The sequence below is a fragment of the Coptis chinensis genome, chromosome 7 (genome assembly GCF_015680905.1).
Source record: "Coptis chinensis isolate HL-2020 chromosome 7, ASM1568090v1, whole genome shotgun sequence".
NCBI lineage: Eukaryota > Viridiplantae > Streptophyta > Magnoliopsida > Ranunculales > Ranunculaceae > Coptis > Coptis chinensis.
Window position 1 is genome coordinate 95,829,036 of NC_141462.1, and position 13,066 is coordinate 95,842,101.

Here is a 13,066-nt window from a genome sequence, read left to right on the forward strand (position 1 = left end):
TTGATAAATGTTCACAAACACTACTAACATTTCAATATGAAATCAACGGAATGGGAGGAAAGGTGAGAGGTGGATTAGAAAGTTAGAAAAATAGCTTCTTAAATTTCAAGTTTAACCATGGCAAAACTGCTGAAGAGATTTTCATTGAGAAGGACGAGGACAGAGAAAACAAAGAGAAACTTTTTCTCTATTTATTTTATTTTAATTATTAATTATTTTTTATCTTTTACTAGACCGGATGAAAGAGTTGCTTGTTTCGTCCATGCAACATGGCATACTTTTATTGGGCTGTTACAAATATGGGTGACACTGTGACAGTAGCTGTACCTGTAGCATTACTCCCTTCCAAATTATGGATTGGGGAACACCGAACGCCTTTAGCTGGGTAGTGGACTGGGTTTGGGTTTGGGTTTGGGTTTGATCAGCTCATATTCCTCACGTTCATTCATATGAAATCCATATTTAGACTTAGACTTATAGACTTGGACTTGGATCATAAGTACCTTTGTTTTTTGAAACCCAAAATTCGTGTCGGTGCAGTGTTATAAACTTCGTAGCCCAGTGATCCAATGGTTAAGCTACACGTTTACGCAGAGTTTGCAAATGGGTTGCACCCGAGAATGTCCATGGATTATCATCCTTTCAGGTTGACCACATTCCTACTCCTGCACAGATACTTTGCTTGATTACTGAAGCAACTAATGGTGATCCACTGATCCCTTTTCCTCAATTCCTTGCCTCTTGAGTCTTGACTATACCACAGCCGTTTCAAATGAAAACGCTAGCTAAGCAACTCATTTAGAGAGTAAGTGAACACGTGTAAAAAAGCCCAATATCATGTGATTCTTGATTCTTCTACTTCTTACCTTATTTTTGTCTTGGTTGTACAAGTAGTGAATATGTGCATTTTCTGTATGCAGTGTAAATATCTAATGCCAAACAGAGCCTTAAGATTGCAGTAGTAGGCTTCAATATATACTATGGGTGCAAACGGATAGGTTTGGATTCGGATATGTCTGTATCTAAATCCGACGGATATTAAAAAATTTATTCGAATCCGATTTCGAATATCCAAATCGGATAATATCCGATCCAAAAATTAATATTAATTAAAATTTTATTTGCTTTGAATAATTCATTTTACCACTATAAAAACTATTATAAATATATATATTTGTCATTTATTATTATTATTTTGTTATTCTAGTTTTATATTATTAGTTTATGATTTTATATAATATTTTATACAATAATAAATAAATAAATAAATTATATATAATAACTATTAATTTTTTAAATCGGATCAAATATTTTCGGATGCGGATATGGCAGTATCCGAATCCGTATCCGAAAACAGTTCGAACATGAAAAATAATCCGATATCCGAAATTTTCAGATAATATCTGATTTTTTGAATACGAATTCGAATATTTAGATATCCACTTGCACCCCTAATATTCACGCACCCTTCACATGTACGTTTCATGTAGAATGTCTATCTACCACAATTGAGTTGGTGACAAATTTTAAAACAGATTTTCAATTTGCTGAGATTTTGTAAATTTAAGCAATGTTGTTTATGCCAGAATACAATGAAGACACTAGGTAGAAAATATGTATAATTTGTGAATGTATTTTTCTTTATGTACACAGTACTACACTTGTGAATCACAAAACGAAAAAACTGAGAAAATGATTCTGTGGGGTTCTGTAGCTATCACATAGATTACTTGTCCACACACTCTAAGCACAAGTATTGCGTGTACATAGACAAATAGACATGTTTTGTTGTTGGCCATCAAATAATTTCCTCGAGATCTTCGTCAACAAATTTTCTATCTGCCCCCACACTATATACAATATACTCTCTTCATTATTGGGTTCGTGCTGACATAAACCCTAACTTAACTCGTATCTCGATGGCGTTATCGCAACAACCTCATTCAACTCCTTCGCTTGGTTTCGAACTTATTCACCGTCCTCAAAACCAGAAAATCTCTGTTATACACTTTTCTGTTTCTCCAAAAGGTCGTGGTCTCTCACTCTCACTTGTTAACCTTCGAAACTGTTCCAGGAATCGTCAGTTTCTCTCATTTGCAGCTTCCCATGAAGACTCTGTAAGTTCCATGTTCAAAGATTGAAACTTTACTGTATACAATCACATTAATTAAACTGTTGCAATTCTGGTAATTATGTACAGTAATGTTTATGAGTAGAAATGTGTTTTGTCAGTTGACTAAAACAAATTAGGCATGGACTCAATTGACGGCATTTAGGCCAAGGATGTGTGATTGTAAATTTCTATTGTTTAAACTTGCTTATTACAAAAATTAAGATGCTTGATAGAATTGAGGACTATCCAATCGTATCTAAGATCATTAAATTATGGTTTTTTCTTTTTTTTTCTTTTATCATATTGCATTTGAGAAATTGTTTATTCAGAAGCATTCAGAGATTGAAGTGGAAAAGGAGAAGAAAGAGGTTGATGTAAGAGCAAAAGAAACACAAGAAGAGTGGGAGAAAATGCTGGAATCATTCAAGGAACAGACCATTAAAATGCAAGGGATGTCAAAAGAAGCTTATGAGGTCTACTCGAAAAAAGCGGCTGTTATCCTTGAAGAAGCGTCCAAGAAGTTGAAAACTCAAGCAGAAAAAACAAGCTATGATTTGAGTATAATTGCAAAAGAAATCAGCGAAGAAAGTAAAGAATATCTTGCTGAAGCAGCAAAGAACTCTCCTGAAGAGATGAAGGATATTGTGGAAACTCTAGCCTCCTCAACAGATGAGTTGAAAGATGTGTCTAGAGTTCGGGACTTCTACTTTGGGATACCTTATGGTATGTACAACACATTTCAATCTTGGATTTAAATCTACGTTTAATGCAAAGCATAACTGCACAGTTAGTCACAAGTAAGGAGGCGAATCTGTATGTGAATCGTTTTAGATATAAGTGTATGTAGATATACAATTTAGATACGTGTAGGAAACAGGAGGTAAGTGTGAATATCTTTTGTTTGGTTACTTCTTTGATATGATGCACTGATACTTCTTAACCACTTCTATTGGGTCCTGCTGATTCTTGTTTTTAGATTTAGCGGTCGTGGATGTCAATGATATCATGTTATTCATTTTATTGTATAAGTAGTTAGTTGATGTGAAGTGCATAGTTCGTCCTCCCTTTCCTTATTGGTTTTGCTCTCATTGTATTTGTTTGTGGTTTAACTTGTTTTACATTATTTTATGTGACATCACAAGCTGATACGAGGTGGTATACATTAATTTTGTTTTGACTTGGGTGTGGAAACATGTACTATGTGCAGGTGCAATTCTTACTATTGGTGGTTTTCTGTCCTTCATGATTACTGGAAGCACTTCTTCCATTAGATTTGGTGTCATACTGGGTGGTACTCTGCTGGCCTTAAGTGTATCAAAGTCTAAGATCATGGAAAAAGGGAGAATCATCTGATCTGGCTTTGAAAGGACAGACAGGTAATGTGCCTAGCACATCTCTATTTATTTATGTTACACTATCACTAAAAAATGATAGACATTCCTAGAAGTCCTAGAACTGGGAAAAGGTTTAAAGTTATTTATTGTGAAGCACAATACAAGTTGATGAAAATGCTGCATATGGGCTCTCGTAGTTCATACGGCCTGTTTGTATATTCTAATTTGTCCAAACCATAAAGTAGTGATTTGATAGTTTTTATTTTCGTCTCTTCTGGGTTTCAAGTACATCTTTGTTACTAGTAGTGTTTACTTTTCTTTTCATTACTGTTTAAAATAAACTGTTAATTTTGGGATGTCACTGGATATCCTAAGTTCCCCCCCACGGTCCAAAATAGAATCAACCCCTTGATTGCTATTATAATCTCTGCAGTTGCTACGGAGCCCGCAAAATGCCCACTTATTCTCCACAACTCTAGCTAGATAGCAGCTGGATGTAATTCTTAATGCAAAACCCCCCTTCCAAGAATGAACTCTCAAGAACCAAGAATCATAACCTCTTTCATCCTGCCAAACCAGGCTGATCAAAAGATTGGGCTGAAATTATATCCTGCAAAAGATTCCCAATCTAGCATGCTGGACCCCCTCAACCATTTATATATGATTTATTTTGTATTTTATGCTATGTTTTCTGAAATTGTAATGCTGGGTATTCTTGGTTGGGAGTTCTGGTTGGAACCTCTATCTATATACGTATTTAATTTATTTATTTATTTTTGTGTGTTAATCAATTGTTACACATTACATTTTGATTTAGTTTCTTAAGTCCTCTGCTGACTGGAATTTTGTGTTGCAGCAATATCATCCGTACTCTTTTTAAGGGAGCTAAGCTTGGTTACTCAGGTAGATGGTTCTTAATCATGCAATTACATGTTTTTGTTTCTAAAAAACAGAGTATTCTTTGTGGTGGTATCTGTTATTTTTACTTTTTATATGTAAGTTTCTGACTTCTTTTTCTTTGGTGCAGAATCCATCATTTCCAAAATTCATTACGACATTGATCAGGTTTACTAATACTAGATCTGTTGATTTTAATAGATGCTGACATGCTGTTTTCCTCTGTTCATTTGCTTTCAATCTGATATAGAAGTATTAAATTTGAGAATCTAACTCGAAACCAATTGGCAATGAGTGCAGCTACCCACGATTTTATATACTTTATTGCGAGGCTTTGCATACCAATATGGGACTATAAATATCAACATCCCCCCCTTACGTGTGCCGTATCTTGAGCCAAACACTTGTAAAATTTTAAATAGGTGACGTGGAGTGCAATGGCCAGAGAAATATTTTGCTCTGATACATATTAAATTTGGGCATCCAACTCAAACCAATTGGCAGAGTGGAGTGACCCAAATGATTTTATGTACTTTATTGCGAAGCTTTACATACCCAATATGAGATTTTTGAATCTGAATCAAAAGTTTTTAATCTTCTTTAAGATGAAAAAAGAAATAAGCTAAATAATTTGTGTCAATGCTATAATTTTAACCTCCACTACCTTCTATCTTGTTTTCGCTTGAAGGTATATTTAAACTTGTGTCTGAGATTAGGTTCAATAGCTCTCAAGTCACTTTATGTTCCTCGATGTTTACCACCTACTCTGGTTTGCATATAAAGAGTGATAGTATAAGATAGGAAATGTGTTTTTAGGTGGTAAATAATGCAAAACTTGTGTTTTGTTAGCATGTCGCAAATGATATGTGAAGTCTGATAAATTTTCCTACTCTGAGAACCTTTGTTGCACTCCATTCACATTACAAAAACTGACTTGTAGTGAAATCTGTTTATGCCTTTGAGCCTTTCTGTTATGCGTATTGCCTTTTAATCTTTAATTCTTTATGAGTATGATTCATAAACTCTTTGTAATTAGAAATAATTTGTCATTTTCTGGTTCCATGAAAATAATTTGTGAGTTCCTATCTTACAAGATTGTGCTATTCCTGACACAATAGCTTTATTTTGCAGTGGTGCAATGGTGGCGTTCTATCTGTACAGGATCATGTTCGATGGTGATAAAAGTAAAGGTCAAAATTTGGAAAGTGGATCTGAAAGTTAGCTCAATATGGAGGGTAAGTATCTGTGGCTTTTCCCGAGAGTTGCTAGTTCTGTTGTAACTTTTCATAAGTCGGACCACAAATTAGCAGTTCTTGACAGACTTGGTGCTCAATTTCATCTACAGACACCCTTAGTGTTTGCCCAAACTCAAATCCTATATTCAAGAATTAAAATTTTGAACCATCATGGAGAAGCAAGTTAGAGATGAGGAGTTCAAGTATTCCTAGCTACCACTTCTCTTTGCAGTACTCTTTGTATCTGATCGGTGAATAAGATGCTAATTTATCCCCCCAAAAAAATAATAGTAGACTTATATGGTCCATCAACAGCATCGAACCAGATCTCTCATGATGAGATATCTTTTTGATAGGTATGACGAAAGGGCTAGTTGCAACGAGGTCTCATGTATTCATTCTGTGAACACAATATAATTTGAGGAGCTGTCTTATTTGGGATGGTCTATGGAAATTCCTATAGTGGACATTGTTTTAAAGAATAGCATTACACCCTTTACCCATTGGTCTATAGAAGAGAAAAACTGTAGAGGAAACAGTTTGTCCTTAGTCTCATAGTTTTTGCATTGAGTTTTTTCTCTAGTAGCGTACTCACGTGTCATTCTGCTCGATCAGGCACCAGGGACAAATGAGGTATACCAGAGTGATTGCTCTTAAGAGGGACGTGAGATAGAAACTGCTGAAACAAGAGTCATGTTCACTGAAGAATTGGATGCCTGCAAAGTTGGATGCCTAAGTTGGTTTTATATGTTTCACTTGTATCTTTATTGAAACAACGAATAAAACTTTTGGAGTGAAGAGAGTGGAAAATATGAAGATGCTTCTCTCTGGCAATAAGATGCATAATGTGTTGCGCTCTTTATTTTTTTCTTGTTGAATGTTGCAACCAATGCTGCTTCTTGATTTGGATGATCTTTGGTTGTTGTTTACTTTTTGAAACTTCAGAGTGGAAATAGTACCCTGAATATCTCATGGTAGAATATGGAACTGACACCTTGGATAATATATCCATTTGGAGAGAACCTCATATAATATATCCATCGGTGGTAGTGTTATTTGACAACATCATTTGGCTGCCTTACCCGCCCGATAAGTCTTCATTTGGCTGCTGAATGTAAAAAGCAACAGTTTCAGTCAGTCATCCTGGATGTCCTTGATGGAATATTGAACTATGGGACACCTCAGAGTTGGAATACCGAAGAAGGCCAAAACAATTCCACAATTACAAGGGAGGTTAAAGATACGCCAGCGCAAATATTGATTCAAGCATCCACACAGCACCTTAACCTGGCATACTTATTAGGTTGGTATCAAACACTGGTCATTTAGTAGAGAACTCTATCAATGTGCATACAGTTCTTCGGCTCTTCCTTAAATAGCTTAACCTGGTGCCATTCCGAAAAACCAAAAACTTTTTTTCCGACTGTATTGTCCTCATTTTTTGAGCAATTCCAATTCAAGTTTTGTTTCATAAAAAATAGTCAAAAGGCTTTTTCCCTTTACTATAGGAAAATGAGTTCGAAGGTCATCCATCCTTGAGATTTTCACTATTACAGTGACAAGAAGTAACGCTTTTACGCATAGCAAAACCTTCACCCCTCAGTTATTTTTAAAAACCCACCCCGGCTTTCCAGATGCGCACCCTTGGATTTCTACAGTCTGAAGTAGCAATCAATCTAGAGACGGGTTATACAGTAAATCAATCTACAGACGGGTTATACAGTAAATCAATCTACAGACGGGTTATACAGTAAAAAACTTGTTAGAAAAAAATTAAAGGCACCTATTTGTTGCATAAAAAACCTAGTTAATTGAACCCACATAATTTTAAAACGTTTTCTGTTTTTGAGTATAATGTTCTCATTTCTTTAGAGGAAGGACCTGTTGATGAGCAGAAAAATATCATCACAATCCATCTCAGGCATAATTGTGTAACATTAGGAAAACAGAGGAATAGTACCTACACTCATGTGCTAAACCCGTGTATTAGGATCAAATATACATGAAATTAACACATACATACACGTTTATAAGAGCCAGGGTAAGACTTCCCCACATTTTCACAGTGAGCAACAGCAGCAGCAATAACACTACTGAGCTTTATGGAGAGAACGATGGCCTGCAACCTAATTAATGGGAGGAAGTGTATACGTTCTACTTTTTGTTTTCTTGATCACCCAATCTTTTCATCGATGAGCTTTCAGATGAAAAGATTTGGGACCTGGGACTTTTCAGATGTCCCCATGGGGCATATGATTTGGGACCTCTCCCTGATTATCCAATGGCATGTATTGCGCCATGATAGCCCGAATTTCAGAATCCATGTATCTCTGCATAAGAATTTACAGAATCATGTCAGAACAGCATAGCAAATACAGATGCATTCAGCATTAGACAAGCAGATGGTACAAAACAATAGAAAGGCTGCAGCATACCCGGATCCTGTACTTGTACACAGCATAACCACCAACACCTGCAACAGCCAAACAGAGGAAAATCGCCCACCACCTAACCTCCAACTGACCTGTGCAGATCCCTCTTTACCTGCAAATCACCACAGGAAAATTCTCACTGCTATGCTAAAGGAAAGCATAATGAGGTAACACAATATCCAACAATTACAAAGTTGACAAACTGAAGCTAAAAGCATCCATTCTGGAATTATCATTATCATGTACCAGAAACATTTTGTAATATTTTAGGCCCAATTCCAAACAATAACCATTTCAATTTTTGAGATCTTTCTTGAGGATGAGTGACTTCTCTGTTGCTTCTTATATATTACGTTATCAAATCACAATATGACCAATGGGATATATTATTTGAGGTTCTCCCCCACAAAAAAGTAGGAAGGAAAAGAAGGTGGATTGAGAAACTCACTGATACATGTGTCATGCTCATGCATGTACAACAAATTACCACCGCAACTGCATTCATAACTTCCCCACGTGTTCTTGCATTTGCACTCTGGGCATTGACATGCAAGTTTGTCCTTGCATTCGTCCACATCTGAAACACATAGAAGACACTTAAGTACATCGAATTACTAATAGAATGATTATCTCCAATAAATGTCAGCTACAAAGAAGAATATATATTAAATAGACGCATCCAATCATCCATCATGATTTTAACAAGGGAAAAGATGAAAGTCAACTCTTTGGAATGGTAACAGAGCTCAAAAATCTTCACCCATCTAATACTCTTCCCAATTTCAATGTGAAATAAGCATATGTAACATAAGGCATCAGGCATGCCAATACTAGCCATTAATTTTCTACAGGAACAAAATTGACTGGAGTGCTACAGACACGACAACTACTGACTTATGTGTGGAGGGAACTTACTAGATAGCTAGGAACATTATAGTTCATTATACATCTAAAACATAATTTTTTTAACTTCATCAATTAAAAGATAGATATCTACAACAAAGATGAAAGAAAATTCACTGCAACATACTTTTAAGTATATAGGAAAAGTGAGAGATTATAGGCAGACAGATTGCTCCCCACATACATCATAGTTACTGAAGAAGACAAACAATAGTAAACAATGACAAATGACAAGTACCTTCGCATGATTCAATGCCATCTCCCTTAAATCCCGGTGGACACTTGCAACCTTTGGAATTATCATCCTGAAAACCCAACTCAAAGTTAATCAATCTGCAAACACAAATGTGGAAATCATAAAGGAGAAGTTGCATTGACCCACTTACCACACAAGCAGAGTATGTCCGACCATCTTGGGTTTTCTTCCAACAACCTCCATTATTAATTTCACAACGTAGAGCTCCCGAAGCTGTCGATTAAAGATTAATGAATTTTTCAGCTAAGCTAAATTTGAAAACTACCAATGCACTATTTCAACTAATGACTATTGTAGAACTACTATAAATTGAATATAGATGATAGTCAATATGATGCACCTAAAGATGAGCTACGCGACCACACAATATTATAAATGTAACGTAATCAATTCTCACGCTAACACATGCATTTGAATCCACCTGTGTAAGTTTATAAAGAAATCACCAGACTATATGCGCTAGTCATTTAATAAATTATGAGAAACCAATTAATGTCCAACAAATTTTGTTTGTGATAGACCAATGAAAAAACTCCTGCAAGAGAACTATAACCGAATCATACAGTCTAGTAAAAGGACTGATTCACAGAAAACAAAGACTGTTTTGACCTCCTGAACATACAAGGAAAATCAATAAGACCAAGGAACTCAACTTTCACTATATATAAGAACTTAATCACAAGTCTTATGTGACAAATTACCATCCTGTATAAAAATTTATTATAATCTAAAATGGATTAAGTATGTACCTTCACAATGCGTGTAACCATCGCCTACAAATTTTACACCTTCCACAACAGGGCACTCACACACTTTCCCTCGAAAAGTATCCTAAAAAAACGAAAGTATAGTACAAAACAAGGAATATCATGAGAAACACAAATACTAAACAAAGATAAATAATAATAAAATAAATAAATAAAAAGATCTGACGACATATACCAAGTTCATTATATACTTATCACCATACAAGAAAACATAAGAGAAAACATCACATTTACAAAACGAAGTCAAATGTCTAGATGAAAAAATGTACCTTGCATGCAGTAATATTAGCAGCATTATCCTTCCAGCATCCTCCATTATTCTCTAAGCACTCGTTTGTTTCAATCCCTTGACACATCAAGTATAGATAAAAGATAAATACAAGCTCAACCATCATCCTAAACTAACTTTAATTAATTAAAAAAATGACTGCCCCCATCTGTAATGTGTCTAAACTTCAGAGAATAACTAGACTATGAAAATCCATACATGTGGTGAAGATGATTTGAAGTAGGAACTAAGTGCTTATAAATGGAACAAGAGGGATGAGTTGGGGAATTAGAGAAGAGCTTAGTATTGAAACTGAAGGTAAGTAAGCATGGTGACATGGAAATACATATTCATATTTAGAAACTTACCGTCACTTAGGCAAACTGCAGGTTCAGTAGTTTCTTGAAAACCTGCACATATGGCTTTCAAAACTGCTCCTTTGTCCAACTTACCTGTAAACAATAGAGAAAAATAAAAATAAAAAACAAAACATAAAAACAACACAAGTTAAAGTCACACAACTCACTAACACAACATGGGCCAATCAAAATGCTAAGAAACCAGGGTCCAAACCTCGGTATTGTCTGTTGTTAATTACAAGGGTAGGCAATATGGTCACATCTCCTCGGGAACCTTTGCCAATCTAAAATCAGAAACCACCAGAGTAGAATATCAGTGTTTGTCCACACACACTTGTGGCCGCTACAAGATGCACAGTAATGGAACAATTTGAGAGATCTAGAATGAGATATCCAAATAACCTGAGCATCCTGTTCTGCTTTAAGAACTGGATTATCTACATCAGCTTCCGAATCTCCTATACATTCATCTATCTTTTTGAGGTCAAGACCTGTTAACACATCAAGTGAATAAATACCAACTTGAACAATATAGTACCTCTTGTAAACTAATACCATATGTATACTTAAATTATAACATCACGAGTCAATTAGTCACTACACTGGTTGCCTAACACAAACACGTCATGAGGATGCACTCTAAAAAACTAAAATAGAATCAAGATTAGCACCTCTGATAGATAAAAGCAAGTTAGCAAATACTAACATAGAAATGGCTATTGTATGCACGGACCATATTGAGTCATAGGCAAGATCATGCATAAGCATGCTTGAAGAAAAGAAAGGACCCATTCTAATAGATGCAAACATTACGAAAAATATATTTACTGAAGGGAAATTTCTAACATACCCAAGGACTTGATGACTTGATCAGCACATTCCTTCGTGTATTTCTTGTCCTTCATTGGGCATCGGATGGCAAAATCAGTTACATAGTCCCACCAAAGCCATGGTTTACCGCTTTCATTAGAAACTTTGTATAAACAAGCCTGGCGAAGATTCTGAACCACAACATCCTTCCCATCATAACCTCTACTGAAATCCTGTTAGGGGTCTGGGACAATATCTCCCATGATTGATGCACTGAGATTTGCATTGCTTGCTCAATATAAAAGCTTCAGGACAGTACCAAGTGATGTAGCGTGGGGTGAACTGAGTATAACCTTTCTGTTCAAGTATTTGAGCTGCACCTTTGAATTCCTTAATGAACTCAATCTGGCTGTCACACTTGGGTCCACACTCATCATTACTGTTAGGTCCAGAACTTCGTACTCTACCAGCTCATCAGGATGAGGAAGTGACTCCTCCAATCCAAATTGACATTAACCATTTCTCCATCTGACAGAGCTTTCTTGATGCTTTCCCCAAAAGTTTTGTGAACAAGCCGACGGTATAGTAATGTTCTGTAAGTAATCAGGATGACTCTTATCTTCTTCAGGATTATCCATTGTGATCAAAGGCTCTACCTTGTCATCTGCAACAAGGATTGCAGCTGCTCCAGCTTTTTGCGCATTCCATGCCTTCAACGTGAAGAAACAATCTGCACTCACAACAATATTACAGATAAGACGCTAGTTGGCATTGTCCACGAGATTTTGAAAGCTGAACTCATTAACAAGCATGGTTAAATGAACTAAGCCTAATCAGAAACATGTAGATCATTTCATAAAATTCCACTACAAATCTATTGTATCTCATACATACTAATTATGGCAAAAAAAAAAAAAAAAGTGTATCAACCTCGATTATATCGAAATCAAAATGGATCATGCACCAAAGCAATACTAATTCATTAATTGTAACTTCAGACAATATGAAACATGCAATCAAAGTTTATAGAGCTAACCTCCTCTATCAACAAGAACAAAAGTTGGGAGACCACCAGGCTTGGATTTGAACGAAATTTCAACCTCATCAAATCCCTTACACGCCTTCTGATTCGCTTTGGGATAAACAACAGTTCCAATCAAAGTTCCACCATATTGAGGAACACCAAAATTCCCAATAGCACATTCATAAACAGATTTTAATGACTGTGGTGATGTTACTCTTAAACTATTCTTCTCCACAACAAATCTACCTAAACAGCTACCAATCATCAACATAAAAAACAAAACCAATACACATATCTTCTTCTCTTCCATCATATTTTCTCAAAAGTCAACAACTGATCCAATCAAAAAAACTTCAACTTTACTTCAAATAATCAAATTTAAAACATGCCCAACTCGAATAACTCAATAATTAACAGGCCCAGCACATAAAGATACGTTTTTTACCTCAAAAGTGACGTAAATAAGCAAAATTTGTAATAAAAACGTGTGCTAATGGATCATGCAACGTGAAATTTAAGCTGAATATGGGAATTGGGATTAAGAAAAGAGATGAAGTATAGAATCTTCTTATTAAGGGCAAAGGAAAGAGACGTGGTTTGTGTGTTCAACTGAAAATGTCTGCATCTAATAATTTACTCTTTTATGGAAAAGTGTTGAAAGATTGAGG

At 35.6% G+C, this 13,066-nt stretch overlaps 1 protein-coding gene and 1 pseudogene across 2 annotated transcripts; one reads left to right on the top strand and one right to left on the bottom strand.

The window, feature by feature from the left end:
• Nucleotides 1-1,819: 1,819 nt before the first annotated feature.
• Nucleotides 1,820-6,441, top strand: LOC147490256 (protein FATTY ACID EXPORT 3, chloroplastic-like). Its single transcript, XM_086571551.1, is given in 8 exon segments — nt 1,820-2,117; nt 2,443-2,836; nt 3,321-3,430; nt 3,432-3,489; nt 4,304-4,350; nt 4,475-4,512; nt 5,476-5,579; nt 6,195-6,441. Coding segments are annotated over 7 exon segments (936 nt in total). The 5' UTR covers nt 1,820-1,919; the 3' UTR covers nt 5,567-5,579; nt 6,195-6,441.
• Nucleotides 6,442-7,496: 1,055 nt separating this feature from the next.
• On the bottom strand, nt 7,497-12,855 carry LOC147490257 (vacuolar-sorting receptor 1-like; annotated as a pseudogene). The gene is made up of 12 exons (XR_015200968.1): nt 12,411-12,855; nt 11,415-12,104; nt 10,967-11,055; nt 10,779-10,848; nt 10,574-10,657; nt 10,207-10,283; nt 9,920-10,001; nt 9,301-9,383; nt 9,153-9,219; nt 8,460-8,588; nt 8,015-8,123; nt 7,497-7,909 (listed from the first exon to the last, which is right to left on the bottom strand). The product of XR_015200968.1 is annotated as a vacuolar-sorting receptor 1-like (transcript).
• Nucleotides 12,856-13,066: the final 211 nt, after the last annotated feature.